This window comes from Mustelus asterias, chromosome 1 (assembly GCF_964213995.1).
Source record: "Mustelus asterias chromosome 1, sMusAst1.hap1.1, whole genome shotgun sequence".
NCBI classification, from domain to species: Eukaryota; Metazoa; Chordata; class Chondrichthyes; order Carcharhiniformes; family Triakidae; genus Mustelus; species Mustelus asterias.
Genome location: NC_135801.1, coordinates 113,141,929 through 113,169,366, shown reverse-complemented (window position 1 = coordinate 113,169,366; position 27,438 = coordinate 113,141,929). Strand labels below are relative to the sequence as shown.

General features: G+C 41.2%; 1 protein-coding gene across 18 annotated transcripts in view; it reads left to right on the top strand.

The window, feature by feature from the left end:
* The window catches only part of fryl (furry homolog, like), a 444,177-nt gene that overhangs the window by 156,422 nt on the left and 260,317 nt on the right, over positions 1-27,438 (top strand). For all 18 annotated transcript variants that reach the window (XM_078217183.1, XM_078217182.1, XM_078217179.1 and 15 more), the window contains one exon: positions 25,260-25,313. In XM_078217183.1, coding sequence (XP_078073309.1) covers positions 25,260-25,313 — 54 coding nt within the window. The remainder of the gene's footprint in view (positions 1-25,259; positions 25,314-27,438) is intronic.

Below are 27,438 nucleotides of genomic sequence, written 5' to 3'. Positions count from 1 at the left end.
ATTGACAAGGTGGATGTTGAAAGAATGTTTCCACTTGCGGATAAGTCCAGAACTGGGGGCATCAATTTAAAATTAGGGGTCACTTTTATAAGATAGAGATGAGGAAAACATTTTTCTCTGCAGGTTATGCGACTTTGGAACACTCTGCCTCAGAAGGCAGTGGAAGTGGGATCACTGAATTTTTTTAAGGGAAAGGTAAATGGATTCTTGTTGTGCAAGAGAATCAAAGGTTATTGGGGATAGATGGGGAATGTGGAACTCCCAACACAAACAGATCAACCATGATCTTATTGAAAGGCAGAGCAAGCTCATAGGGTGGACGGCCTACTTCTTCTATGTTGTACGTTTGTATGAAATTGAGAATAGTGCAGTGATCTTTACTACATCATGGTTTAGCATGATGTGCTGTCATGGCAGTGGTTCTTGGTTTCGGACAGATGGGAAAAGTACTAATGTTGGGAAATAGCTGAGTTATTCGGGACTGCTCCTAGTACGTACTCAAAATCAACAACAACTTGTATTTATGTTTGTGGTATGTTGCCTCCCTGGCGCTAGGGTCAAGGGTATCTTAGAACGGCTTCAGGATATTCTGGAGGGGGAGGGTGAATGGCCATGTTAAATAGATGTAAATGGGTATAATATAGTAGGGATTACGAGACATGGTTGCAGGGTGACTAGGCCTGGGAACTGAACATCCGGGGATGGGGGGTTGGCAGTGGTTTTACATTGCTGGCTAAAGAGGAAGTTAACACAATAGTGAGGAAGGATATTAGCTCCGATGATGCAGAATCTTTACGGATAGAGCTGAGAAATTGAATAGCATTAAACAGGAAATTAGAGAAACATGCAATAAAGGAACATCTGTAATTATAGGTAACTTTAATCTGCATGTAGATTGGCAAGTCACATTAGTAACAATACCTTAGAGGAGGAATCCCTGGGGTGTATATGGGATGGTTTTCTGGATAGTTCGAGAGACGAACTGGAGAACAGGCCATCCTACACTGGATGTTATGCAATGAGAAAGGAATAATTGCCAATCTAGTTGTGTGAAGCCCTGGGGATGAACGAATGTAATATGATAGAATTCTTCATCAAAATGGAGAGCGATATAGTTGATTCTGAGATTAGGGTCTTGAATCTAAATAAAGGATATTGCGATGGTATGAGGTGGGAATTGGCTATGATGGATTGGGAGGGTTATTTAAAGGACAGTGGTTAGGCAATGGCAAACATTCAAAGAGTTCACGAGTGAACTGCAACAATTGTTCATTCTTGTCTGGTGTGAAAATAAAACTGGAAAGGTGGCCAAACCAAGGCTTGCGAAGCAGATCCAGAGATGGTATTAGATTCAAGAAAGAGGTATGCAAATTGGCCAGAAAAAAACAACAGACCAGATGATTGGGAGCATGTTAGAATTCAACAAAGGAGGACAAAGGGATTGATTAAGAAGGGGAAAGCAGTATACAAGAATAAGGTTGCGGGGAACATAAAAACTGACTGTAAAAGCTTCTATTGGTATGTGAAGAGAAAAGATTGGTGAAAGCAAATGTAGGTTCCTTTTGGTCAGAAATTTATAATAGGGAACAAAGAAATGGCTAAAATACTGGATACATACCTTAGTTCTGTCTTCACAAAGGAGGACACAAATAATGTACCAGAAATGTTGAGGAACACAAGGTTTAGTGAGAGGGAGGAATTGAAGGAAATTAGTTTTAATAGAGAAATGGTATTGGGGAAAGTGATAGGGTTGAAGGCCAGTAAATCCCCAATGCTTGAGAATCTATATCTCAGAGTACTTAAGGAAGTGGCTCTAGGAATAGTGGATGCATTCATAGTCATCTTCCAAGATTCTATAGATTCTGGAACAACTCCTACAGATTGGAGGGGAGATAATGTAACCCCATTGTTTAAAAAGAGAGCTCAAGAGAAAACAGTTAATTATACAGTCAGCCTGACATCGGTAATTTGGAAAATTCCAGAGTTCATTATAAAAGATTTAACAACTTGGAAAACAGTGGCAGCATCGGATAGAGTCAGCATGGATTTATGAAAGGGGAATTGTGCTTGACAAATCTACTGGAATTGTTTGCGGATGTAACTAGTAGAGTTGATGAGGGGGAGCCAGTTGATGTGATTTATTTGGACTTTCAGAAGGCTTTACGTAATGTCCCACATAAGAGATTAGCATGTAAAATTAAAGTGCATGGAATTGGAAGTAATGTATTGAGATGGATAGAAAACTGGTTGGCAGACAGGTAGCAAAGGGTAGAAATAAAAAGGTCTTATCCAAATGGCAGGCAGTGACTAGTGGGGTACTGGATGGAACAGTACTAGGATCCCAGCTATTCACAATATATGTTAATGATTTAGATGAGGGAACTCAATGTAGTATCTCCAAATTTGCAGATGACACAAGGCTGGTGGGAGGGTGAGCTGTGAGGAAGATGCAAAGATGTTTCAGTGTGAGTTGCTCAAGCTGAGTGAGTGGGCAAGTGTATGGCAGACGCAGTGTGATGTGGATAAATGTGCAGTTATCCACTTTGGTAGCAAAAGCAGGTAGGCAAATTATTATCTGAATGGCTATATTGAGAGAGCGGAATGCGCAACGAGATCTGGGTGTCCTTGTACATGAGTCGCTGAAAGTAAGCATGGCGATGCAGCAGGCGGTAAAGAAGGCAAATGATATGTTAGCCTTCGTAGCAAGAGGATTCAAGTATAGGAGCAGAGGTGTCTTGCTGCAGTTATACAGGGCCTTAGTGAGACCACACCTGGAATTTTGTATGCAGTTGGTGTCTCCTTATTTTAGGAATGATATTCTTTCTATAGAGGGAGTACAGCGAAGGTTTACCAGACTGAATCACGTGATGGCGGGACTGACATATGGGGAGAGATTGAGTCAATTAGGATTATATTCGCTTGAGTTTAGAAGAATGAGGGGGGAATCTCATATAAACCTATAAAATTCTAAAAGGGCTAGATAAGGTAGATGCAGGAAAGATGTTCCCAATGGTGGGGAAATCCTGAACCAGGGGTCACAGTCTAAGGATGCAGGTAAACCATTAAGTACTGAGATGAGAAATTTCTTCACCCAGAAAGTAGTGAGACTGGAATTCACTACCACAGAAACCAGTTGAGTCCAATGACAGTGTATGTTTTCAAGAAGGAGTTAATATAAACACGTGGGGCTAAACGGATGAAAGGATATGGGGGGAAAGCGGGAACAGGTTACCGAGTTGGATGATTAGCCGTGATCATAATGAATGGTGGAACAGACTCGATGGGCCGAATGACCTATTCCTGCTTTTATTTTCTATGTTTATATAGAGTCTTTAATGTAATAAAATGTTTCAAGATGCTTCACAATGGTGTTATCAAACACAATTTGCTGCTATCAGCCTGACAACGTAGAATTTACAACACAGAAACAGTTGATTGAAATCAATTTCTAGGGACGAGAACTCAACTAGTTTAGTCTTTCTTGATAATTGTTGACTCTCAGTTCTTGTAAATCAACTTCCATATTTCTCCAGCAATAGGGGAGGAGACAAAATGTTGAGGGAGGGAAAAATTAAGCTTACACTGGAACTTTTAAATGCAATTGAAATTTTAAAAGTTGCTCAGATGAACTTTTTTGATAGTTATCAGCAATATGAATTTTGTACATGTGCCTTCATCACATCTCCAACTTTATATTCAATGTGGACTCATCTTACTGGAACAAAATACTGCAAATACTAGAAAGCTGAAATAAAAACAGAAATGGACAGCCAGCATCTTTGGAGAGAGAATCAGTGTTAACATTTCTGGTTGCGCTTTCATCAGCACTGGAAACGATAGCAGATGTAACTGGTTTTACATGTGATGGTGGGACTGACATATGAGGAGAGATTGAGTCAATTAGGATTATATTCGCTAGAGTTTAGAAGAATGAGGGGGGAATCTCATAGAAACCTATGAGATTTCTATGAGATCTAGTACCAAGTGCAGTGTTGAAGCTTCATAAGAGAAGTGGTGTGTAGATTTACAGTTTACTGATGGCTAGCAAGGATACCTCAAATATATATTTGATCATTCCCCAAAATCAAAATGATGGACCATGATAGTTGATTGTCACTTTGGTTTAAAATCTTGAAATACTTTTGTTTGGACTGCTGGAGGTGTACTATTTAAATCCAAAATAATGTTGGTTGCACAGAAATAAATCTGGTCTTGTTAATTTACTGAATCAACCACAAATAAAATCCGAACATTATATTATGGAATGTTCGTCTGATTTTTATAACGGGAAGACTGAAGGTATTGCCTTCAGCCCCCATCACAGAATTTGTTCCTTAGCTACCAACTCCCTGTCTCTATGATCACTGTCAGGAATTCCATCCCTAAACCTCTCTGGTTTTCGTCTTTTCTCTCCTCCTTTGTTGCCACTGAAAACCTATCTCTAATCAAGCTTTTGATTACCTGTCCCAGATATTTCTTTGCGTGGCTGTCAAATTTTGACTGAAGCTCCTGTGAAGCTCGTTGGAACATTTGACTGTGTTAAAAGTGCTACATAAATGTAGGTTCTTGTTACATATCTGATTTCTATGGTGGCTAATTTTGGGAACCTTGCATTATCTAAAAATAAATTTCCAGCATAAGCAATATGCAGATTAAGATTTCATGTCTCTTTAATTTCTCTGAATAATAAAAGAACAAATTTGTTTATATTGTGTTTTTTCACAATGTCCAGACATTCCATAATCACATTCAAAATTTCAAATATAAGCGATACATAGAATAAGATTTTGCCCCTCATTTTTTGTAAATAATGAAACAACAAATTTGCACTTATGCTTTACTCGAGGTTCAGTTATTCCAAAATACTTCACAAAATATTTTTCTGCAACAGAACTGGACCAGAACCATCTTGCACTTGGGTCAATTTTTGGCCACTTTGATTAACATTATGCTTAATAAAAGGCCTAAGACATTAGTGAACAATAAAATGTCGTGGCATCTTGAAATCATTGATTGTTCAAGCATAAGTCCTGCTAAGGGTTACCCTGAACTGAAGATCCAAGCTGTGAAAATTAAGCAAAGTGCGTCATTGTAGGCCATTGAAGATGAGAGCAGATTTCTTACAAATGTGATCCTAGCTAAATAGGCACCTTTATAATGCCAGCTTAAAAACCTCTACATATGTAGTACTCATGGAATAGTATTAAGAAGCAGTTATTACGGAAATGCTGATGTTAGCTGCACGCCCCTGAGTGATTTTATTTTTCATTTCACCAAACCTGGGAAGCATAAATGCCATTGGCTATTTGCCCATTGTGGTTCTTCACCTTTTGGTGGTATGTCCTCAGTCATGAATTTATTTCAGTGTTTTAATGAAAAGATTAGACTGACGACCAGATATACATTTCTGTTATAAGGTTTTGACTGACATTTTGATGTAGGTTGACAGCTCAATCAAGGATGCTCAAAAGGCCCCGATACTGGTGACTTGGAAAGCTGATAAGATGCAGGCGTTAGAAGTGCGCTACTCCCAGTTGTGACCAAATTATTCTCCAAATGCAAAAACATGACATAACAGATTGTTTGTTTTATTTTGTTTCTAAGACTGAAGGAGAAATTATTTAAATATTTTTGCTATTGAGATGTTATACTTGGTGTAGTCACATGGTAGTTGTGAAGTTTAGTTTGATGGCTGACCAGTGTGCGTTACAGTAATCCTGAAGAAATAGTTGTAATGAAAATTACATACTTGTAACTAAGCATGTGGCATGAGGGAGGACAGCTTAAATTATAAATGATTTAATAAAAATGATTACCAGAGTTACATAAGCTCATGCAGGTACCATGACTTGAGGAATCAAAATATTTTTACAAACCCATCTCAAATTTTTGATATGTTGTACAAGTGCCAGACAATGACCATTACAGCAGAAGAGTCTAGCCAGCTCACCTTTGGCATTTGGTAGCATAAACTCCACTATCAACATCCTGGAAGTCACCATTCATCAGAAACTTAACATTGATATTGTGGCTACAGGAGTAGGTCACAGGCAGGATATTCTGTGGCAAGTGCCTCAGTTCCAGACTCCTCAAAGCCTGTCCATCATTTACAAGACACCATCAGGAATTTAAAAGAATGCACACCACTCGCCTCCATGATTGTAAGTCCCAACAATACTCGAGAGGCTCAACACCGTACAGGACATAGCAGCCCCTTTGCCACCCTATCTATCAACTTAACCATTCTCTCCCACCACCACCAGTGCATGGTGTGAACCATCTACAAGTTGCATTTGCGATTGAATCTGTGGTTTCAAAACTTTTTGAGACAGTTCCTAGTTGAAAAGGGAAATTGGGGAAGGACCTCTCCCAGTTTCTAAGGGAAATAAGAATGAAACTGAGATTGGAAATCAAAATTTCTGGGTGAAGCTATATAAAAAGAGACAGCTGAGTAGGTGATATGTCCAATGATGCTGTACAGATGGGCTGAATCACAGCATCCTTACAGTGCAGAAGGAAGTCATTCGGACTATCGGGTCTACATCGACTCTCCGACAGAGCTTCTGACCTTGACCTGTAAACCCACATATTTACATTGCTAATTCCCCTAACCTACACATCTTGCGACACGCATGGCCAATCCACCTAACCTGCACATGAGTGGGAGAAAACCAGAGCACCTGGAGGAAACCCACGCAGACACAGGGAGAATGTGCAAAGTCACAATGACCCAAGGTCAGAATTGAACCTTGGTCCCTGGCACTGTGAGGCAGCAATGCTAACCACTGTGCCATTGTGCTTCCTGAAGAATACAGAGGCTAGATCTGGAAACTGAGAATAAACCAAGATGCCATTGCTGTAGCTGTTTCTGTTACTTGATAACATTGGTGGATCTACATCACCCACCTTCTCGAGGGCAACTAGGGGATGGACCTTACCAGTGATGCTTATACCCCATGAATGATTTAAAGAAAGGTATAATTTATATCATGCTTAATAACTTATTACACTCCCATGCCCCTTAATTTCTAGCCTATCAGTTACATTTACAAATGTTTGTGGGGTGAGATAATGCCATTATGATAGTATTGGACTTAACAGAGAACAGTGGTTGAGCCTGTTGATACTCAGAAAAGAGTAATAGCCTGATAGCTGAGCTACTAAAGAAGCTGTAATCACTAGGATCTACCTTCAAAAATTTAGTGAAATGCTCAGATCCTCCACCTTGTATCTTCTGGTGCGGCTCTCTCAATAGCTACAGCAGAATATATTACCACATTTTTAAGTGTACAAAATTGTATTACTTTTCAGACAATTTTCTTGTTTGTTCTCTCCCTTCAGATGAGCCATATAAGAATGACAAATTTTCTTGCTGCACCAATATAAAACAAATTATCCAAAGGCATCTTGTCAGGAGATTAGCAGGGTAAATGTGTGGGGTTGTGGGAGTAGGATCTGGGTGGGATTGTGGTCAGTGCAGACTTGATGGGCCGAATGGCCTCCTTCTGCACTGTAGGGATTCCATGATTCTATGACATCCAACGATTGTCCAAGCGCAAACTTATTAAATTTGCTCAGGCTGGCTGTTTGGAGCACCTAATAACATGGAGCACATTGATTCAGTGAGCATTTGGTAGTATTGCCTGCTTTTATGAAATAGTTTTTTTGAACTAGTTAACACGCATCATTTTCCGCAAACAATAGATGTTGAGAAACAGGGCCATAAATATGAATCTCTTATTTTATGTAGATTGTGGAATATGTTTTGCAAATTGCAACATAATAATGACCATTAAACCAAGAAAATTATAGCCAGCTGTGATAAAATACAATAGTTCCTCATTAGCACCATTGGGAACAACTTGCTTCGGAATCTACATCAGTAAACAAATAATAATTGGCCTGCTGGAAAGAATCCTGTGATCTATGCCTGCTTGGGTATATTAATAATCCAAACTTCTTTTGCAATTATCCTTTTATTGCTGGCTTTCTTGGACAGCTTGCTAATTCTGGGAAGGATTTTTTTGAGGTTGCAGAATGATAAAACTACCATGAGATGATTATTATGAGCAATTGCTGCATCAGAGAATGCAAATTCCTCTTTTTGTGACCTTCATGCTTGTGACCTCTATACTTGTTTACAAGCATTGGCTTTAATGGTGATGTATAATTTTCATTCAGAATAATTGACCAATAGAATGAAGTGACTTCAGCACAACCCTTGATTTCATACTGCATGAATCTTGATTCTCCCTTTTGCTGTCTCCATTGATTTGAAAAGCTGTATCTAAACAGAATATTCCAAAAGATATGAAGTTGATTTTGGGAAAATGGAATATCAGCTTTTTGTTAATATTTGCACAAATGATGGACTTTTAATAATGTCCTTTTCATATGTCATTTCTACTGAAATTGGAAAATAAACATTCTCACAGCACATTTTTAAAGATAAGTGTAAGGTTTTAAACTAAAAGAGTGAGCGGAGGAGTCAGGTCGAGGAGGATTTAGAAATCTAAAGAGAAAAGTTCAGATAATAGAACAGTAGTGGTTTGGGTAAAGGCAAACAAATTGGTACAGGAAGTTTAGAGATAATAATGCATCAGCCAATGAGGTCTGTACAAATAATAGCAGTAAAATACTTTAAAAAGCTGTTTATCTAATTTTTTTTAACAAGATGATCAAAATAGTGGCACAAATAGAGATAAGTGGGTTTGATAGAATTGTTATTGCAGAGACATGGTTGCAAGGTAATTAAGGTTTATAAAAATATTTCACCGTACACAACATTGCGAAAAGAAAGGCAGAATTAAAAAGAGGGGATGTAGCCCTGATGCGGAATACACATGGACAATATTAAGAGAGGATCTTGTCTCAGAAGAGCAGGGAATAGAATTAAAATGGATGGAAATTGAGAACAATTAGGGGTCACAAAACTGAAATTGTTCACAGATCTCTGAACAGTAGTATGCTGTTGGACAGAGCATTAAGCAAGGAATAATTGGAACTTGCAGCAGAGACAATGTAATAATTGTTGGTGGGAATTGTAATCTTCTTATCAACTGGATAAGTCAAATTGGTGAAGATTTGAGAAGATGCGTTTGCAGAATGCTTTTACCACAGCTTCTTACAACAATAACAATTAAGGGCGGCATGGTCGCACAGTGGTTAGCACTGCTGCCTCGCAGCGCCAGGGACCTGGGTTTGATTCCAGCCTTGGGTGACTGCCTGTGTGGAGTTTGCACATTCTACCAGTGTTTGCGTGAGTTTCCTCCGGATGCCCCAGCTTCTCTCGCAGTCCAAAGATGTGCAGGCTAGGCGGATTAGCCATGCTAAATTACTTCTTTGTGCCCCAAGATGTGTAGGTTAGGGAGATTAGCAGGGTAAATGCATGGGGTTATGGGGACAGGGTGGAGGGTGGGCCTTGGTAAGATGCTCTGTTGGAGAGTTGGTGCAGACACAATGGGCCAAATGGCTTCCTTCTGCACTGAAGGGATTCTATGATCTGTATGAATATGTTGTGGAATCAACTTGGGGCAAAGCAACTTTGGATTTGTATTGTATAATGAAGCAGCGAAAAGTAGTAATTTCATAGTAAAAGATCATCTGGGAAAAATGGTACACTTGAATTCCATACTTGCATAGATCTGAGGGCAGAGCTAGCTGTGGTTGATTGGGTAAATAGACTCAACAGAAATTAATCAAAATGATCAACAAAAATATGTTCCATTAAAAAACAAAATGTGGTGAACAACATCCATCCTTGGCTTACTAGAGAAGTTCGAGTTTCCTCCCACAGTCCAAAAATGTGTAGATTAGATAAATTGGCCATGCTAAATTGCCCCTTAGCCCCTTAGTGTCCAAAAGATCTCTTAGCTAAGTGGGTAAGGGTTAGGGTTAGCCATGGTAAATGTGTGAAGTTACAGGGATGGGTGGGGAGAGTCTGTGGAGGGATTGGGGTGGACCTGGGTATGGTGCTCTTTTGGGGTGTTGGTGCAAACTTGATGGGCCAAATGGCCGCCTCCTGGATTCTATTAGATTAAGATTATCATTCCGTGAAGAGTAATAGTAAGCCTGAGGATTGGGACAACATTAGAAACCAGTAAAGGGCATTCAAAAAGTTGACTAAAAATTGAAAAAATAGAGTGAGTATTATGCATCAAGGGATATAAATACTGGTTGTAAGAGCTAGTATGAGGAGCATAACTAAAATAAACATTGGTACTTTCGAGTTGGAGACAGGAGAAATTATCATGGGGAATGAGGAAATGGCAGAAATGCTGAATAAATATTTTGTGTCTGCCTTCACAGTCGAAGACACAAGTTACAAAACAGAAATAGAGAGTTACTAAGGGGCTAATAAGAATGCAGAACTTAAAGTAATTAATATCAGCAGAGAAAAGATGTTAGAGAAACATCAGTAACTAAAATCTGACCAAAACCCCAGGACATGATGGCCTATAATCCTAGGTTTTTTAATGAGGTAGTCACAGAGATAGTGGATGCATTGGTTATGATTTTCCAAAATTTCCCAGGTTCTTGAATGGTCGCAGCAGATTAGGAATTAGCAAATATAATAGTGTTCAATAAAGGATGGAGAGAGAAAACTGCAAACTATGGACCAGTCACTGAGAATGCTGGAATTTATTTATAAAGAAGTCATCACAATGCACTTAGAAAATCACCGTATGATCAGGCAGAGTGAACATGATTAAATTTTTAATCTTTCACGAGATGTGAGCATCGCTGCTAGGCCAGCATTTATTGCCCATCCCTAATTGTCCTTGAGAAGGTGACAGTGAACTGCTTTCTTGAAGCGTTGCAGTCCTTGTGGTGTAGATGTACCTACAATGTTGTTATGGAAGGAATTCCAGGATTTTCACCCAGAAGTAGGGAAGCATTTGAGAAATAGTCCGTGACAAATTTATTGGCATTATTAAAGATGTAACCAGTTGGGGAGATAAAGGAAAGCCAGTAGTTGTAGTTAATCTGGATTTTCAAAAGGCATTTGGGCACCACACTAAAGATTAATACGCAAGGTAAGGGCTTTTGGAGTTGGTGGTAATATACAAGTCTGGATAGAGGATTGGTTAACAGAATGGAAGCAGAGAGTGGAGATAAAATGGGGGATTTTCAAGTTGGCAGGCTGTTATTTGTGAAATGCCACAAGGGTCAGTAGCGGAATCTCAGTTACTTACAATGTACATTGATGATTTAGGTGAAGTCTAACAGCGAAGGCTGAGAGTAATGTGCCAAGTTTCCTGATACAAAGCAAATTCATAGAATCATAGAAACCCTACAGTGCAGAAGGAGGCCATTCGGCCCATCGAGTCTGCACCGACCACAATCCCACCCAGGCCCTACCCCCACATATTTACCCGCTAATCCCTCTAACCTACACATCCCAGGACTCTAAGGGGCAATTTTTAACCTGGCCAATCAACCTAACCCGCACATCTTTGGACTGTGGGAGGAAACCGGAGCACCCGGAGGAAACCCACGCAGACACGAGGAGAATGTGCAAACTCCACACAGACAGTGACCCGAGCCGGGAATCGAACCTGGGACCCTGGAGCTGTGAAGCAGCAGTGCTAACCACTGTGCTACCGTGCCACCCATTCGGAATGCAGCAGCAGTGCTAACCACTGTGCTACCGTGCCGCCCATTCGGAATGCAAACTTGAGGAGACTGCAAAAAGAGATGGACAGGTTAATTGAATGGGCAACAGGACGGCAGATGGAGTGTAGTGTGGGGAAGTGTGAGGTTATTCGCTTGTGTAGTAAGAGTAGAAAAACAGAATACTTTTCAAAAGGCATGAACTTTTAATTGTTAATGTTCGGATAGACTTCTGTGTACTCATTTGGAATACAGAAAGTTAGCTTGCAGGCATACAGCAAGCAATTAAGAAGACACATAGCATGTTGGCCTTTATTGCAAAGGGATTAGAGTACAAGACAAGGGAATTCTTGTGACAATTAAGATTACTCCTAAAGTACTATACACAGTTTTGGTCTCCATATCTGAGGAAGGTCAGTGAGTGTTCACTAGATTGGTTCCTGGGATGAGAGGATTGTCCTGTGATGAGATGCTGTGTAAATTGGGCCTACACCCCTTTGAGGTTAGAAGAATGGGAATTGATCTTATTGAAACATGATTCTGAAAGGGTTTGACAGGGTAAGCACAGAGGTTATTTGCACTGGTTAGGGAATCTAGAATACTGGGCAAAATCTCAAAATAAGAGGGCAATCTTTTAGGACTGAGGTCAGGAGAAATTTATTTTCTCAGAGCGCTGTGAATCTTTGGAACTCTTGACCCTAGAGGGTTGTGGATGTTCTGTCATTGAGTATATTTAAGTATGAGACATAATTTTTTGGTTTTCAGTGTGAGGATTCTGGAGAGCAGGCAGGAAAGTAGAGTTGAGGCAAAAGATCTCCATTATTGTATTTGATGATGGAGCTTGTTCGTAGGACCATCTGATCTTGTCCTCTTCCAATTTCTTGTTTTTAGCAAAGCCAAACTGATCAAAAGGCCCTAAGTTTAACTGCCAGTGGGAATTTTATGTTCTAAACTTGGTTTCCTGGGGCTTTGAATTTACCATAAGATTGTCTAAGTCTTGTCCTTGTTTATAATGGAGCTATCAGAGACACCAAGTTTACTGTCCATAATTGAAGCCTCTGCAGCCGACTATCAGGCAGTATTACTTTGTTAGTCTTTATATTGATGAGATCATTGACATTTATCAAAACCAAATTGAGTAAATTCCTACGAAGATTGTCACCTTTTTTTAAAAAAGGGATAGAGATAGAAGGGATTTGAGGAAAAATATGCTTCCTTAGATTTTTTTTATTTCCTTTGAAATAATTATTGGCAAATAAAATGCTGTGGGATAATGTGTTTCAAGTGAATGTGTTTTCCATAAAATCTTGATATTACAATTACGCTCCTAAAATTTGCTACTCATTTAGCATTTAAATAATGTCAATCATTCTAAGTTTTCAGGTTTGAATATTAACACAAATTTGAAAGTCTTTACACATGTCCCCATCCAATTTTAACTATTAAGGGAAGGCAGTGACATAATGGTATTGTCACTGGGCTAGTAATCCAGAGACCCAGGGAAATGCTCTGGGGACCCAGGTTTGAATCCCACCATGGCAAATGGTGAAATTTGAATTTACTAAAGAAAATCTGGAAATAAAAGTCCTAATGATCACCTTGAAACCATTGTCATTTGTCATAAAAACCCACCTGGTTCACTTTGTGGAAATCTGTTGTCCTTACTTGGTCTAGCCTGTATGTGACTCCAGACCCACAACAGTAAGTTTTGATTTTATTAATGTCACAAGTAGGCTTATATCAACACTGCAATGAAGTTACTGTGAAAATCTCCCAGTCGCCACGCTCCGGTTCCTGTTCGGGCACAATGAGGGAGAATTTAGAATGCACCGAACCAGCACTTTTTTCGGACTATGGGAGGAAACCGGAGCACTTGGAGGACACCATGCAGACACAGGGATAATGTGCAAACTCCGCACAGACAGTGACCCAGACCGGGAATCAAACCCAAATCCCTGCCACTGTGCCACCGTGCTGCCCAACTGGAGTTGTGATTCTTAAATGCCCTCCCGGAAGGACAACAAATGCTGTCAGTGACGCCCACATCCCATGAACAAATTTTTAAAAAATACGCTAACTTTTGCCATTCTGTTTTCTCCAACTACCAATGTGGAGCAATTAGGTAGACTGATGTCTCCACTAGTTATTAATGCTGGTTTGTAGTTGACTGACATGAAGTATAGGGGTGTTTGATCTTAATCATGCTCTATACATTATAAGTCTTTATCTATCAGCCAGTTGAGAAGTACCAACAACCTTTTCTGAGAGCTACCGATTTGGAATGTTGTTCTATAGTGGTAGTCAGTGACTAGAGTTTCAATCCATCCCAAAAACAAGTGAGGATAGTCTCCTCCCTGGTTACAGTTCAGGTCTTGGTCATAACCTGGGAAGCTGATGGTGTAGGGTAATGTTGTTGAACTTGTAATTCAGACACCCACGCTAATTCGCTGGGGACATGGGTTCAAATCCCACCATAGCAGCTCATAGAATTTCAATTCAGTTAACAAAATCTGGCCTGTAAACTAATCTCAACAATAGTGATTGTGAAAATATCAATGATTGTTGCAAAAACCCATCCTGGTTCAGTAATGTCCTTTAGAGAAGGAAATATGCCATCCTTAACTGGCCTGACCTACATGTGACACCAGATGGGTGGCATGGTGGCACAGTGGTTAGCATTGCTGCCTCACAGTGCCAGGCACCTGGGTTCGATTCCCGGCTTGGGTCACTGTCTGTGTGGAGTTTAACATCTCCATGTTATTTCTGTACTGTAGTTTGTAGAACGTTTCAAAGTTAGTCACTAAAGCAGCAGGCATTTAAGAATCAGTGAGTAGGGGTTGAAAGAAAATAAAATAAGGGAATTTGTCAACAGGACAGATGCCACATAATACTGGCTGAACTAAATAGTAAGTTCCTGTGTTTGAATTACACAGAAATTACATGTCTCAACTGAACCCAGTCTTGTGATCCAAATTGTATCTTTTCCTGCCAAATATGTAAGTAATTTGTAGACAGTCCAGGGATCAAACAAAAACCTTCATCGCTATTTTTCTAGTACTGCAATTTCATATGCTCATGTATGATACATCGTATGTTATGCATCAAATCAGGGAGAAAGTTTTCACACAAGGTCTGAAAACATGCAGGCACTCACTAGCAGTTTCTGAGGCAGAGAAGGAGAAAAATTAAAATGCTACTGCCACAAAGGAGGAAAGTGGAATTAAGGCAAGGAATCAAACTGCCTGCTTCTCTGTTGTAATTTCACAGAATCACAGTTTATTAATTTAGTTTGTGTGATCTTACATCAAATATAGCTTCTTCCTCATTTGTTCATAATCTACATATCCCCCCGGGATACAGGGGAAGATGGCAGGTTGGATCCAAATTAGGTTCAATGACAGGAAGCAAAGGATAATGGTTGATGAATGTTTTTGTGAATGGAAAACAGTTTCCAGTGCTGTTCCACAGGGCTCAGTGTTGGGTCCCGTACATTTAGTTGACTATATTAATGATTTGGACTTGGGTATGAGTGGCATGACTGGGAAATTTGCAGATCACACAAAAATTAGCTGTGTAGTTGATAATGAAAAGAATGTCTCCTGAATAATGTCAATGGTGTGGTTGAGGGAGTGGAAAAGTGGCAGATAGAATTCAATCCAGAGAAGTGTGAGGTGTGCATTTGGGGGGAGGGCAAACAAAGCAGGGGAATACTCAAAAACAGGAGGATATTGATGAGGATATTGAGTAGAGGAAGTGAGAGACCTTGGATTACATGCCCATAGGTCCTTGAAGGTGACAGGACAGGTGAATAAGGTGGTAATGAAAACATGTGGAATGCTATTGGACAAGTAATTGAATATAAAAACAGGGATATAGTAAATTAACTATATAAAATACTGGTTAAGCCACAGCGGGAATTTTGTGTACAGTTTTGGTTGGCACATTACAAGAAGAGCATAATTGCTCTGGAGAGAGTACAGAGGAGATTGACAAGAATGTTGCCAGGGATTGAAAATTTCAGCGATGAGTGAAGATTGGATAGGATGGGGCTGTTTGCCTTGGAACTGGGAGGCTGAGGTGTGACCTCATTGATTATGAGGGCCCGAGATAGAATGGACAAGGATGCCCTGTTTCTCCTCGAAGATAGGTCAATTACTAGGGGACACAGATTTAAGTTGGTTGGTCGAAGGATTAGAGGAGACATGAAGAAAAACTTCTTCAGCCAGTGGGTATTTGGAATTTGCTGTCCAATTTGATGGTGGAGACAGAATCATAGAATCATAGAAACCCTACAGTGCAGAAGGAGGCCATTCGGCCCATCGAGTCTGCACCGACCACAATCCCACCCAGGCCCTACCCCCACATATTTTACCCGCTAATCCCTCTAACCTACGCATCCCAGGACTCTAAGGGGCAATTTTTTTAACCTGGCCAATCAACCTAACCCGCACATCTTTGGACTGTGGGAGGAAACCGGAGCACCCGGAGGAAACCCACACAGACACGAGGAGAATGTGCAAACTCCACACAGACAGTGACCCGAGCCGGGAATCGAACCCGGGACCCTGGAGCTGTGAAGCAGCAGTGCTAACCACTGTGCTACCGTGCCACCCAGTTTATCCTCATCTTGTTTAAAAGGTGCCTGAATCTGCACCAAAAATGCTATAACTTGCAAGGCTCCAGACCAGGTGCTGGAAAGAGTTTATTATTTTCTCTTTCAGCTGGTGTAGTAGACATGATGGGCTGAATGGACCACTTTGCCCAATGGTTCCAAATTAATAAACTAGCATCCTTTTTTGGAGGGCTGATGGAATAAGTAAATTATGAACACTGTCCTGTAAACTTTTTCTGGTCATCAGCCTTTTGAGACACCTGACATTAATTAGTTCTTTTTCTGTTGGCTTAAATTATAATCGTTCTGCCTCAACTTACATAGTTCCTTTGGTTAGCAATTTAGTAGTGAATTTTGCAGCCTGCCTAGTACTTTCAAATTATTTTTGTTTTATTCCTAAATGTCTATAATCATTGTTTTTGATTATTTGGCCATGGTATGTATTGATCAGCAATTAGCACTGCTTCCATCAAAATCACCTTCATAGGTTGTTCGGGCAGTAATATCCATCATTCCTGGTGGTCTAATTCATGTTTTACCCATCCTATGACCAGACCATTGAATCTGCAGGTGGCCACTCCGAGTATATTCCAAGTCTTCCATCCTCCCCACACTGCAAAACCATAGGGCCCTTCAGCCCAACTGGTCCATGCCGCCCAGTTTTTACCACTAAGCTAGTCCCAATTGCTTGCATTTGACCCATACCCCTCTATACCCATCGTACCCATATAACTGTCTAAATGCTTTTTAAAGGACAAAATTGCACCCGCTTCTACGACTGCCTCTGGCAGCTTGTTCCAGACACTCACCACCCTCTGTGTGAAAAAATGCCCCTCTGGACCCTTTTGTATCTCTCCCCTCTCAACTTAAACCTATGCCCTCTAGTTTTAGACTCCCCTACCTTTGGGAAAAGATGTTGACTATCTACCTTATCTATGCCCCTCATTATTGTATCGACCTCTATAAGATCACCCCTAAGCCTTCTATGCTCCATGGAAAAAAAGCCCCAGTTTATCCAGCCTCTCCTTAGAACTCAAACCATCAAGTCCTGATAGATGTCAGTAAATCTTTTCTGCACTCTTTCTAGTTTAATAATATCCTTTCTATAATAGGGTGACCAGAACTGTACACAGTATCCCAAGTGCAGCCTTACTTCAGGCTTGTACAACTTCAACAAGACGTCCCAACTCCTGTATTCAATCATAGAAACCCTACAGTGCAGAAGGAGGCCATTCGGCCCATCGAGTCTGCACCGACCACAATCCCACCCAGGCCCTAACCCCACATATTTTACCCGCTAATCCCTCTAACCTACGCATCCCAGGACTCTCAGGGGCAATTTTTTTAACCTGGCCAATCAACCTAACCCGCACATCTTTGGACTGTTCTGACCTTGTCAAATGCCTTGCTAAAGTTCACGTAGACAATGTTCTGACCAACGACACCAAGCATGCCAAATGCTTCCTTCATCAACCTGTCGACCTGCGACTCCACTTTCAAGGAGCTATGAACCTCTACCCCTGATCTCTTTGTTCTATAACTCTCCCCAACACCCTACCATTAACTGAGTAGGTCCTGCCCCGATTGCATCACCTCACATTGATCTAAATTAAACTCCATTTGCCATTCATTGGCCCACTGGCCCAGTTGATCAAGATCCCGTTGCAATCCAAGTATGCCACCAATCTTGGTGTCATCTGCAAATTTACTAAGCATGCCCCATAAATTCTCATCCAAATCATTAATATAAATAACAAAAAACAGTGGACCCAGTACCGATCACTGAGGCACACCACTGGTCACAGGCCTCCAGTTTGAAAAGCAATCCTCTACAACCACCCTCTGGCTTTCTGTTGTCAAGCCAATTTTGTATCCAATTGGCTACCTCACCTCGGATCCTGTGAGATTTAACCTTGTACAACAATCTACCATGCGGTACCTTGTCAAATGCCTTGCTAAAGTTCATGTAGACAATATCGACTGCACTGCCCTCATCTACCTTTGTGGTTACCCCTTCATAAAACTCAATCAAATTTGTGAGACATGATTTTCCACTCACAAAGCCGTGCGGACTATCCCTAATCAGTCCTTGCCTCTCTAAATGCCTGTAGGAATACCTTCTAACAACTTGCCTACTGCAGATGTTCGGCTCACTGGTTTGTAGTTCCCAGGCTTTTCCCTGCAGCTCTTCTTTAACAAAGGCACAACATTTGCTACCCTCCAATCTTCAGGCACCTCACCTGTGGCCTGTGTCAATGATTCAAATATCTCTGCTAGGGGACCCGCAATTTCCTCCCTAGCCTCCCACAACGTTCTGGGATACATTTCATAAGGTCCCAGGGATTTATCTACATTGACGCGCTTTAAGACTTCCAGCACCACCTCCTCTGTAATATGTACACTCCTCAAGACGTCACTATTTATTTCCCCAAGTTCCCTAACATCTATGCCTTTCTCAACAGTAAATACCGATGAGAAATATTCATTTAGTATCTCACCTATCTCTTGTGCATCTGCACATAGATGACCTTGTTGATCTTGAGAGGCCCTACTCTCCCCCTCGTTACTCTTTTGCCCTTTATTTGTAGAAGCTGTTAGGATTTTCCTTTGCCCTATCTGCCAAAACAATCTCATGTCCCCTTTTTGCATTCCTAATTTCTCTCTCAGCTCTACTCCGACAACTTCAATGCTCTTCAAGGGATCCACTTGATCCTAGCTGCCTATGCATGTCATATGCCTCCTTCTTCCTTTTCACCAGGGCCTCGATATCCCGAGTCATCCAGGGTTCCCGACTTCTACCAGCTTTGCCCTTCTCTCGAAAAGGTATGTGCTTACCCTAAACCCTGGGTAACACACTTTTTTTGAAAACCTCCCACTTACCAGATGTCCCTTTGCCTGCCAACAGACTCCCCCAATCAATTTTTGGAAGTGCCTGTCTAATACCATCAAAATTGGCCTTATCCCAATTTAGAAATTTAACTTTTGGGCCAGACCTGTCATTCTCTGTAGCTATCTTAAAACTAATGGAATTATGGCCACTGCTCCCTCACTAAAGTGATCCCTCACTAACACTTCTGTCACCTGCCCTTCCTTATTTGTCAAGAGGAGGTCAGGTTTTGCCCCCTCTCTTGTTGAGCTATCCACATACTGAATGAGAAATTCCTCCTGAATAAACTTAACAAATTTCTCTCCAACCATGCCCCTAATAGTATGGCTGTCCCAGTCAATATTGGGAAAGCTAAAATCCACTACTATTACCACCCTATTTTCCTTGGAGCTATCTGTAATCTCCTTCCATATTTGTTCCTCAATTTCCCGCTGACTATTTGGGGGCCTTTAGTCCAATCCTATCAAAGTGATCTCTCCCTTCTTATTTCTCAGTTCTACCCAGATAGACTGAGTGGACAAATCCTTGGATATATCCCCCCTCAGTACTGCTGTGGTGTTCTCCCTAATCAAAAATGCAAGCCCCCCTCCTCTCTCACCTCCTGTTCTATCTTTCCTACAGCATCTATACCCTGGAACATTGAGCTATCAGTCCTGTCCCTCCCTTAGCCATGTTTCAGTAATAGCTATAATATCCCAGTCCCATGTACCCATCCATACCCTGAGTTCATCTGCCTTGCCCGTCAGGCCTCTTGCATTGAAATAAATGCTGTTTAATCTAGACTTCCCATGCTCTCTGCCCTCAGGCCATCTGTCCTGTCATGTTTTGTACACTCTGCCTGTGTATTATTTCTCTTAGCCTTACTGGACCATTCACTGAGTTCTCCACAGTCTCTGTACTCTGTACTGTGGTCCTTTTTGATTTGTGTCTTTAGTTTCTCTGCCTTCCACTTTTTGCCTTACTGCCTTTTGTTTCTGTCCCCATTTTATTTCCCTCTGATCTCCTGCATCGCTTCCCATCTTCCTGCCACACTAGTTTAAACCCGCCCCAACAGCACTAGCAAACATTCCCCCTAGGACATTGGTTCCAGTCCTGCCCTGGTGCAGACCGTCTGATTTTTATTGGTCCCACCTCCCCAGAACCGGTTCCAATGTCCTAGGAATTTGAATCCCTGCTCCTTGCACCATCTCTCAAGCTGCGTATTCATCTTAGCTATCCTGATATTCCTAGTCTGACTAGCACGTGGCACTGGTAGCAATCCTGAAGTTACTATCTTTGAGGTCCTATTTTTTAGTTTAACTTGTAACTCCCTAATTTCAGCCTAGAGTACCTCATCCCATTTTTTACCTATATCGCTGGTGCCTCTATGCACCACGACACCTGGCTGTCCACCCACCCCACCTCCAGAATGTCCTGCAGCTGCTCCGAGGCAACCTTAACCCTTGCACCAAGAATGCAATATACCATCTGGAGTCTTGTTTGCATCTGCAGAAACGCCTGTCTACTCCCCTTACAAATGAGTCCCCTATCACTATAGCTCTGCCACCCTTTTTTTCTGCCCTGCTGCACAGCAGAGCCAGCCATGGTGCAATGAACCTGGCTACTGCCACCTTCCCCTGATGAGCTATCTCCCCCAACAGTATCCAAATTGGTATATATGTTTTGGAGGAAGATGACCGGGGAGGACCCCTACACTGCCTTCCTACTCTTCCTCTGTCTGGTGGTCAACCATTCCCTATCAACCTCAGTAATTTTTATCTGCCGTGTGACCAACTCACTGAACGTGCTTCCTCAGTATCATGGATGCTCCAAAGTGAATCCATCCACAGCTCCAGAGCCTTCAAGCAGTCGAACAGGAGCTGCAGTTGGACACACTTCTTGCATGTGAAGGAGCCAGGGACACTGGAAGAATCCCACATTGCACAAGAGGAGCATGACATGTGTCTGGGACCTCCTGCCATGACTTAACTCTTAAGTAAACTTACAACAACAACTACAATCCCAAGACAAAAAAAAAGAGAAAAAGAAAGGAAAACCGACTTACCAGTCACCAGCCAATCACTTATCTACTGGCCATGATGCAGGGTTCGATTTCTTTCTACCTCTCACTTGTCCTCAAGTTTCCCTCGCAGGTCCGCCTCTCCGTTCCTCCCAAAGATGAGCATTTCTTTCCCCTCAGCTCCAAATTCCCAATATCCTCACTGTGGCTGAATCTCATTCCAGCTGCAGTTTCTCTCCCACGGGCTTGCACAAGCTCATTGGAGTTGCCAAGTTATTTAACTTCTTACACAAAGCTTAAGAAAACAGATTGTCATTTAAGTATTACTGGAAAAAAGGCAGGTAACAATCGGACTTCTATACTCCACTTATGCCTGAGTTCTCCCACCCACCTGACGAAGGGACAGCCTGTTCCGAAAGCTAGTGGCTTTTGCTACCAAATAAACCTGTTGGACTTTAACCTGGTGTTGTTAGACTTCTTACTGTGTTTACCCCAGTCCAACGCCGGCATCTCCACATCATGACTACAGGTGAGGTCCCAGAGGATTGAAGAATAGCCAATGTTGTTCCTTTGTTTAAAAAGGGTAGCAAGAATAATCTAGGTAATTACAGGCTGGTGAGTCTGATGTCAGTGGTAGGGAAATTATTGGAGAGGATTCTTCGATTCAGGATCTACTCCCACTTGGAAATAACTGGATGTATTAGCAAGAGACAACATGGTTTTGTGAAGGGGAGGTCATGCCTCATGAACTTGATCGAGTTTTTCGAGGAAGTGACGAAGATGGTTGATGAGGGTAGGGCAGTGGACGTTGTCTACATGGACTTCAGTAAGGTCTTTGACAAGGTCCCTCATGGCAGACTGGTGTAGAATGTGAAGTCACATGGGATCAGAGGTGAGCTGGCAAGGTGGATACAGAAGTGGCTCGGTCATAGAAGATAGAGGGTAGCAGTGGAAGGACACTTTTCTGAATGGAATGCTGCGACAAGTGGCGTTCCTCAGGGATCAGTGCTGGGATCTTTGCTGTTTATATGTATAAATGATGTGGAGGAAAATGTAACTGGTTTGATTAGTAAGTTTGCGGATGACACAAAGGTTGGTGGATTTGCAGATAGTCATGAGGACCATCAGAGAATACAGCAGGATATAAATCGGTTGGAAACTTGGGAGGAGATAGAGCAGATGGAGTTTAATCCGGACAAATGTGAGGTAATGCATTTTGGCAGGTTTAATAAAGGTAGGAAATACACAGTAAATGGCAATATCCTTAAGAGTATTGATAGACAGAGGGATCTGGGTGTACAGGTACACAGGTCACAAAGTGGCAACGCAGATGGAGAAGGTAGTCAAGAAGGCATACAGAATGCTTGCCTTCATCGGCCGGGGCATTGAGTTTAAAAATTGGCAAGTCATGTTGCAGCTTTATAGAACTTTAGTTAGGCTGCACTTGGAATATAGTGTTCAATTCTGATCGCCACACTATCAGAAGGATGTGGAGGCTTTGGAGAGGGTATGGAAAAGATTTACCAGATGTTGCCTGGTATGGAGGGCATTAGCTATGAGGAGAGGTTGGAGAAACTTGGTTTGTTCTCACTAGAACGACAGAGGTTGAGGGGCGACCTGGTTGAAGTCTACAAGATTATGAGGAGCATGGACAGAGTGGATAGTCAGAAGCTTTTTCCCAGAAGAGTCAATTACTAGAGGGCATAGGTTTAAGGTGCGAGGGGCAAGGTTTAAAGGAGATGTACAAGGCAAGTTTTTTACACAGAGTGATCGGTGCCTGGAACTCGCTGCCAGGGGAGGTAGTTGAAGCAGATACAATAGTGACTTTTAAGGGGTGTCTTGACAAATCCATGAATAGGATGGGAATAGAGGGATACGGTCCCGGAAGGGTAGGGGGTTTTAGTTCCATTGGGCAGCATGGTCGGTGCAGGCTTGGAGGGCCGAAGGGCCTGTTCCAGTGCTGTAATTTTCTTTGTTCTTTGAGTCTGCTCTGCCATTCAATCATGGCTGATATTTTTCTCATCCCCATTCTCCTGCCTTTTCCCCATAATCCCTGATCCCCTGATTAATCAAGAACCTATCTATCTATGTCGTAAAGACACTCAATGACCTGGCCTCCACAGCCTTCTGCAGCAGAGAGTTCCACAGATTCACCACTCTCTGGTTGAAGAAATTCCTCCTCATACAAGATGATCAGAGGGTTAGATAGGGTGGATAGTGAGAGCCTTTTTCCTCGGATGGTGTTGGCTAGCACGAGGGGACATAGCTTTAAATTGAGGGGTGAGAGATATAGGACAGATGTTAGAGGTAGGTTCTTTACTCAGAGAGTAGTAAGGGCGTGGAATGCCCTGCCTGCAGCAGTGGTGGACTCGTCAACGTTGAGAGCATTCAAGTGGTTATTGGATAAACATATGGATGATATTGGAATAGTGTAGATTAGAGGGGCTTTAGATTGGTACCACTGGTCGGCGCAACATCGAGGGCCGAAGGGCCTGTACTGCGCTGTAATGTTCTATGTTCTATCTCTGTTTTAAAGGATCGTCCCTTTAGCCTGAGGTTGTCCCCTCTGGTTCTAGTTTTTCCTACTAGTGGAAACATCCTCTCCATGTCCACTCTATGCAGGCCTCGCATATTCCTGGGATGGCAGGTCTGTCATATGAGGAGAGACCAAGTTGGTTAAGATTATATTCATTGAAGTTTAGAAGAGTGACAGGGGATCTCATAGAAACTTAACATGATTAGGGCGCATTAAAGAAATGCAACAGCATTTCTTTCTCTATCTAAATATGTCATAATCTTGTACATGTCTATCAAAACTCCCCATCTTCTTTGCTCCAAGGATAACAACCACAACCTCTCCAACCTAATTTTGTGGCTAAAATTCCCTATCCCTGGAAGGATTTTGGTAAACATCCTCTACACCCTCTGAAGGACCTTCACGTCATTCCTAAAGCCTGGTGGTCTGAACTGAATGTAATACAGTACTCCAGTTGTGCCATAAACAGTGCTTTATAAAGATTCAACATAACTTTCCTGCTTTTGTACTTTATTCATAACTTTTGCTTTCCTAACTAATTTTTCAGTATGCTCTATCACCTTCAAAGACCTACGCACATAAACCCCCCAGGACCAATTTACCTACAAGTTCTTTAGAACTGTGTCATTTAGTTTATATTGCCTGTCTTTATCTCTTCTGTAGAAATCACACTTCTCTGCACTGAATGTAATATGCGCCTCTTCTGTCTATGTTGCTAGTCAATTTATTCTCAATTACAGTTAATTGTCTCCTCCCTGTATGCCACACCTCCAAGTTCTTGGCCTTTAAATCTGCTGTTGAGCAGTAATCTGGATGCTGAAGTGAAGGCCCCTTCATTCTTGAGAATGCGTTTATTTCTGTTGAATTGATCTTCTCGTTGGTGTAGGGAGATTGGTACTTCAGGCAGTGAGGTATCAACTAAAAACACAATTTTTCCTGGTCTTGAAAGGCACAGTGCTTAAAAGAAGATCCCACCTGCTGTTTTTTTTCACTGCTATGATTTAGAATTGACTTGTTGTTTAATGCTTGCATTGTAAAAGTGCTGACAGTCATATTATGATATAACTCAGGGAAACAAAAATACTGTAAATCTGAAATAAAAACAGAAAATGATGGAAATGCCAGTAGGTCAGGCAGCATTTCTGGGAAAGATTAATGACCTTTCATTCGGAATGGAATCAGTTAAAAAAGTAATAAATTTTAAATAGGTGAAAGGGAAGATGATGGGAAAAGGATGAAAGGGAAGGACTGTAATGGGGTGGAAGGCCCCTTCATTCTTGGGGTGGATGCCCTTTTTTTGCACCTTCTCCCCCTAAAACCTTTTAAATTTCTAACTTTTCACAATTCTGATGAAAGGTCATTGACCTGAAACCTGTCTTCCTGGACAGTATTTTGTAGATTCGTACTTGATATGGTGATAAGTTGTCAGAATTTTAACTTAGCACCATCTGAATGAAAATGTTTTGTGAGAACTGCTGCCATTGAACCAAATGTAAAGACTCCCCTTTTGTAGTTTAAGGCCGATAGCCTCAAGTACTATTGATGGAAAATTATTTTTATTATTTGAAAGCCTCAGTGTCATCACTATTTTTTCTCATTATTTGTATTTCAGGAGAAACCATTGTCCAGATCATTGCAAAGAGGTGAAGATTTACAGTTTGATCAGGTAAGAAAACTGATCTTTTGTCACACCAAGGAAATATTCATACTCCCAAAATCAACACTTTCTATTTTGCAATCTAGTATGTATAATCATGTATACTTTATAATTTGTTTTGATACTTTTGAAAATGCAAAATTTTGGTGTTTAATTTATGCTACCTAAAATTAGTTTTTCTTAATTTAATCTGATTGGTATTCAAGCTATATGTACTGCAGTATTTTAACTTTGTAAGGAAGATGACACAGTCATTACTGTAGTATATAGGAAGTAATACTGGAATACCTGAACAATGCTTCAAAATGCCAAGTATAATGAGCCATTTTGCTATTCAGTTATTTTAACTTTTCATATACGTCGAGAAGTGTGTTTTGGTGTTTTGGTTCCTACCACAAGCTGTCTTCATATATGGCAGCTGACAGCATTTTACCTTGATGCCCAGTGAGCATGTTATGATTTGCTGAAAGATATCAGTAGGTAGGGCACATATTTCTTTAATCCTTCTCCAGCTCTTGTTCATGTCTAATTGCTACTAGACTGGCTCTAGTTCCTTTGCTCTGAAAGTTACTTGTAAAGAAATTATGGGCTGTACACATAGATGGGTTTTCTCAGGAAACATAAAACCCCTCCTACAGTGTATGAATGGTAGAGTTGCTGTCATTAGTATTGAGAGTGAGGTTGATTAGAGTGAGATCAAGTGAAATCATTTTGTGGATAGGACTGACATGTTTGGAAGAATGAGAAGAAATGGATTGTATTGAAGGGGTATGGGCAGTATCTGAAATGATGTAGGTTGATGAGGTAGGAAGTAGAGTGCCAGCATTAACTAACATGGAGTAGGAAAAGTGCCAACGTGTACTCAGGTCTTTGAAGCCACAGTACAATTAATGTTGTTTATCACTTATTATTAGTGTCACAAGTAGGCTTGCATTAACACTGCAATGAAGTTACTGTGAAAATCCTCTTGTTGAGTAGGTATTTGAATTTAAATTTGCACTCGTGTTTTGGTTTGTGTGCATCTTTCTCTCAGACATGCTGGGCTAAAATGACTTGATTTTGTGTTATAGCCCGTTGCGATTCAAAGTGACAGTGTTGAGTAGGACCATCATTTGGCCTTGTTTGCACATATGAAATCACTGGGATGGTGATCAGGAACAGGAGACTTAACTGACTTGTTCTTTCACCCCTCCATATTACAGAAATTCTAAAGCCATTTATCATGGCCTTGCCTTAACTGAGACCAATTAACTCCATATTGGAGGAGAGTGATCTCAGGGCCTTCCTGATGTGAACTGTGCAATTGTAAACTGAGCAGCGCACTTAGAGAATCACAAAACTGTTACAGCAGAGAAGGAGGCCATTCACCGAGGAGCAATTCACCTAGTGCTATTCCCCTGCCTCCTCTCCATAACCTTGCACGTTCCTGCCTCCATCATTCTCTCATGCACTGCATTCCAGACCTTATTGTTATTTCTATTTAAGCAAAGTTGAAAGCCTTCTCCAGGAAGAATTTAGTGAATTGTATCATAGCCATGAAAAATTAAAAAGCTTGACAGTGTAAAATAGTCAAACTGAAAGGAAATTGAGTACGAGGAATGGTATTGTACAATTCATCCATTCAATGATTGCTTCATAAAATATTAATATATGCAATTTCTAGAACAAAAGGCTATATTTGAGTAATGCATGACTAGCTCAGACAAGATCAAGTTGAAATTCTTGAATCTTTTTGCACCATAATCAAACGCTTGATGCTCCTTGGAGTCTTTGAAACCGACAAACTGAACAGAATAGATTTTGTCAGTTTTATTTCTGAGGGTATCTGCAGAAACAATGTAACATTAGGCACCTCTCTCTTGCCAAAATCACCCAGTACTTCAGGCTCACTATGCAAAGCAAAATTAACTGCCAGTCTCTTTAGCATTGCAAACTGTTTAAGTTTCAATGTATTGATTCATGTCACAAGTAGGCTTACATTAACACTGCAAGGAAATTACTGTGAAAATCCCCGCGTCGTCACACTACGGCACCTGTTCGGGTACACTGAGGGAGAATTTAGCATGGCCAATGCACCTAACCAGCACGTCTTTCTGACTGTGGGAGGAAACCAGAACACCCGGGTTTCCTTAAA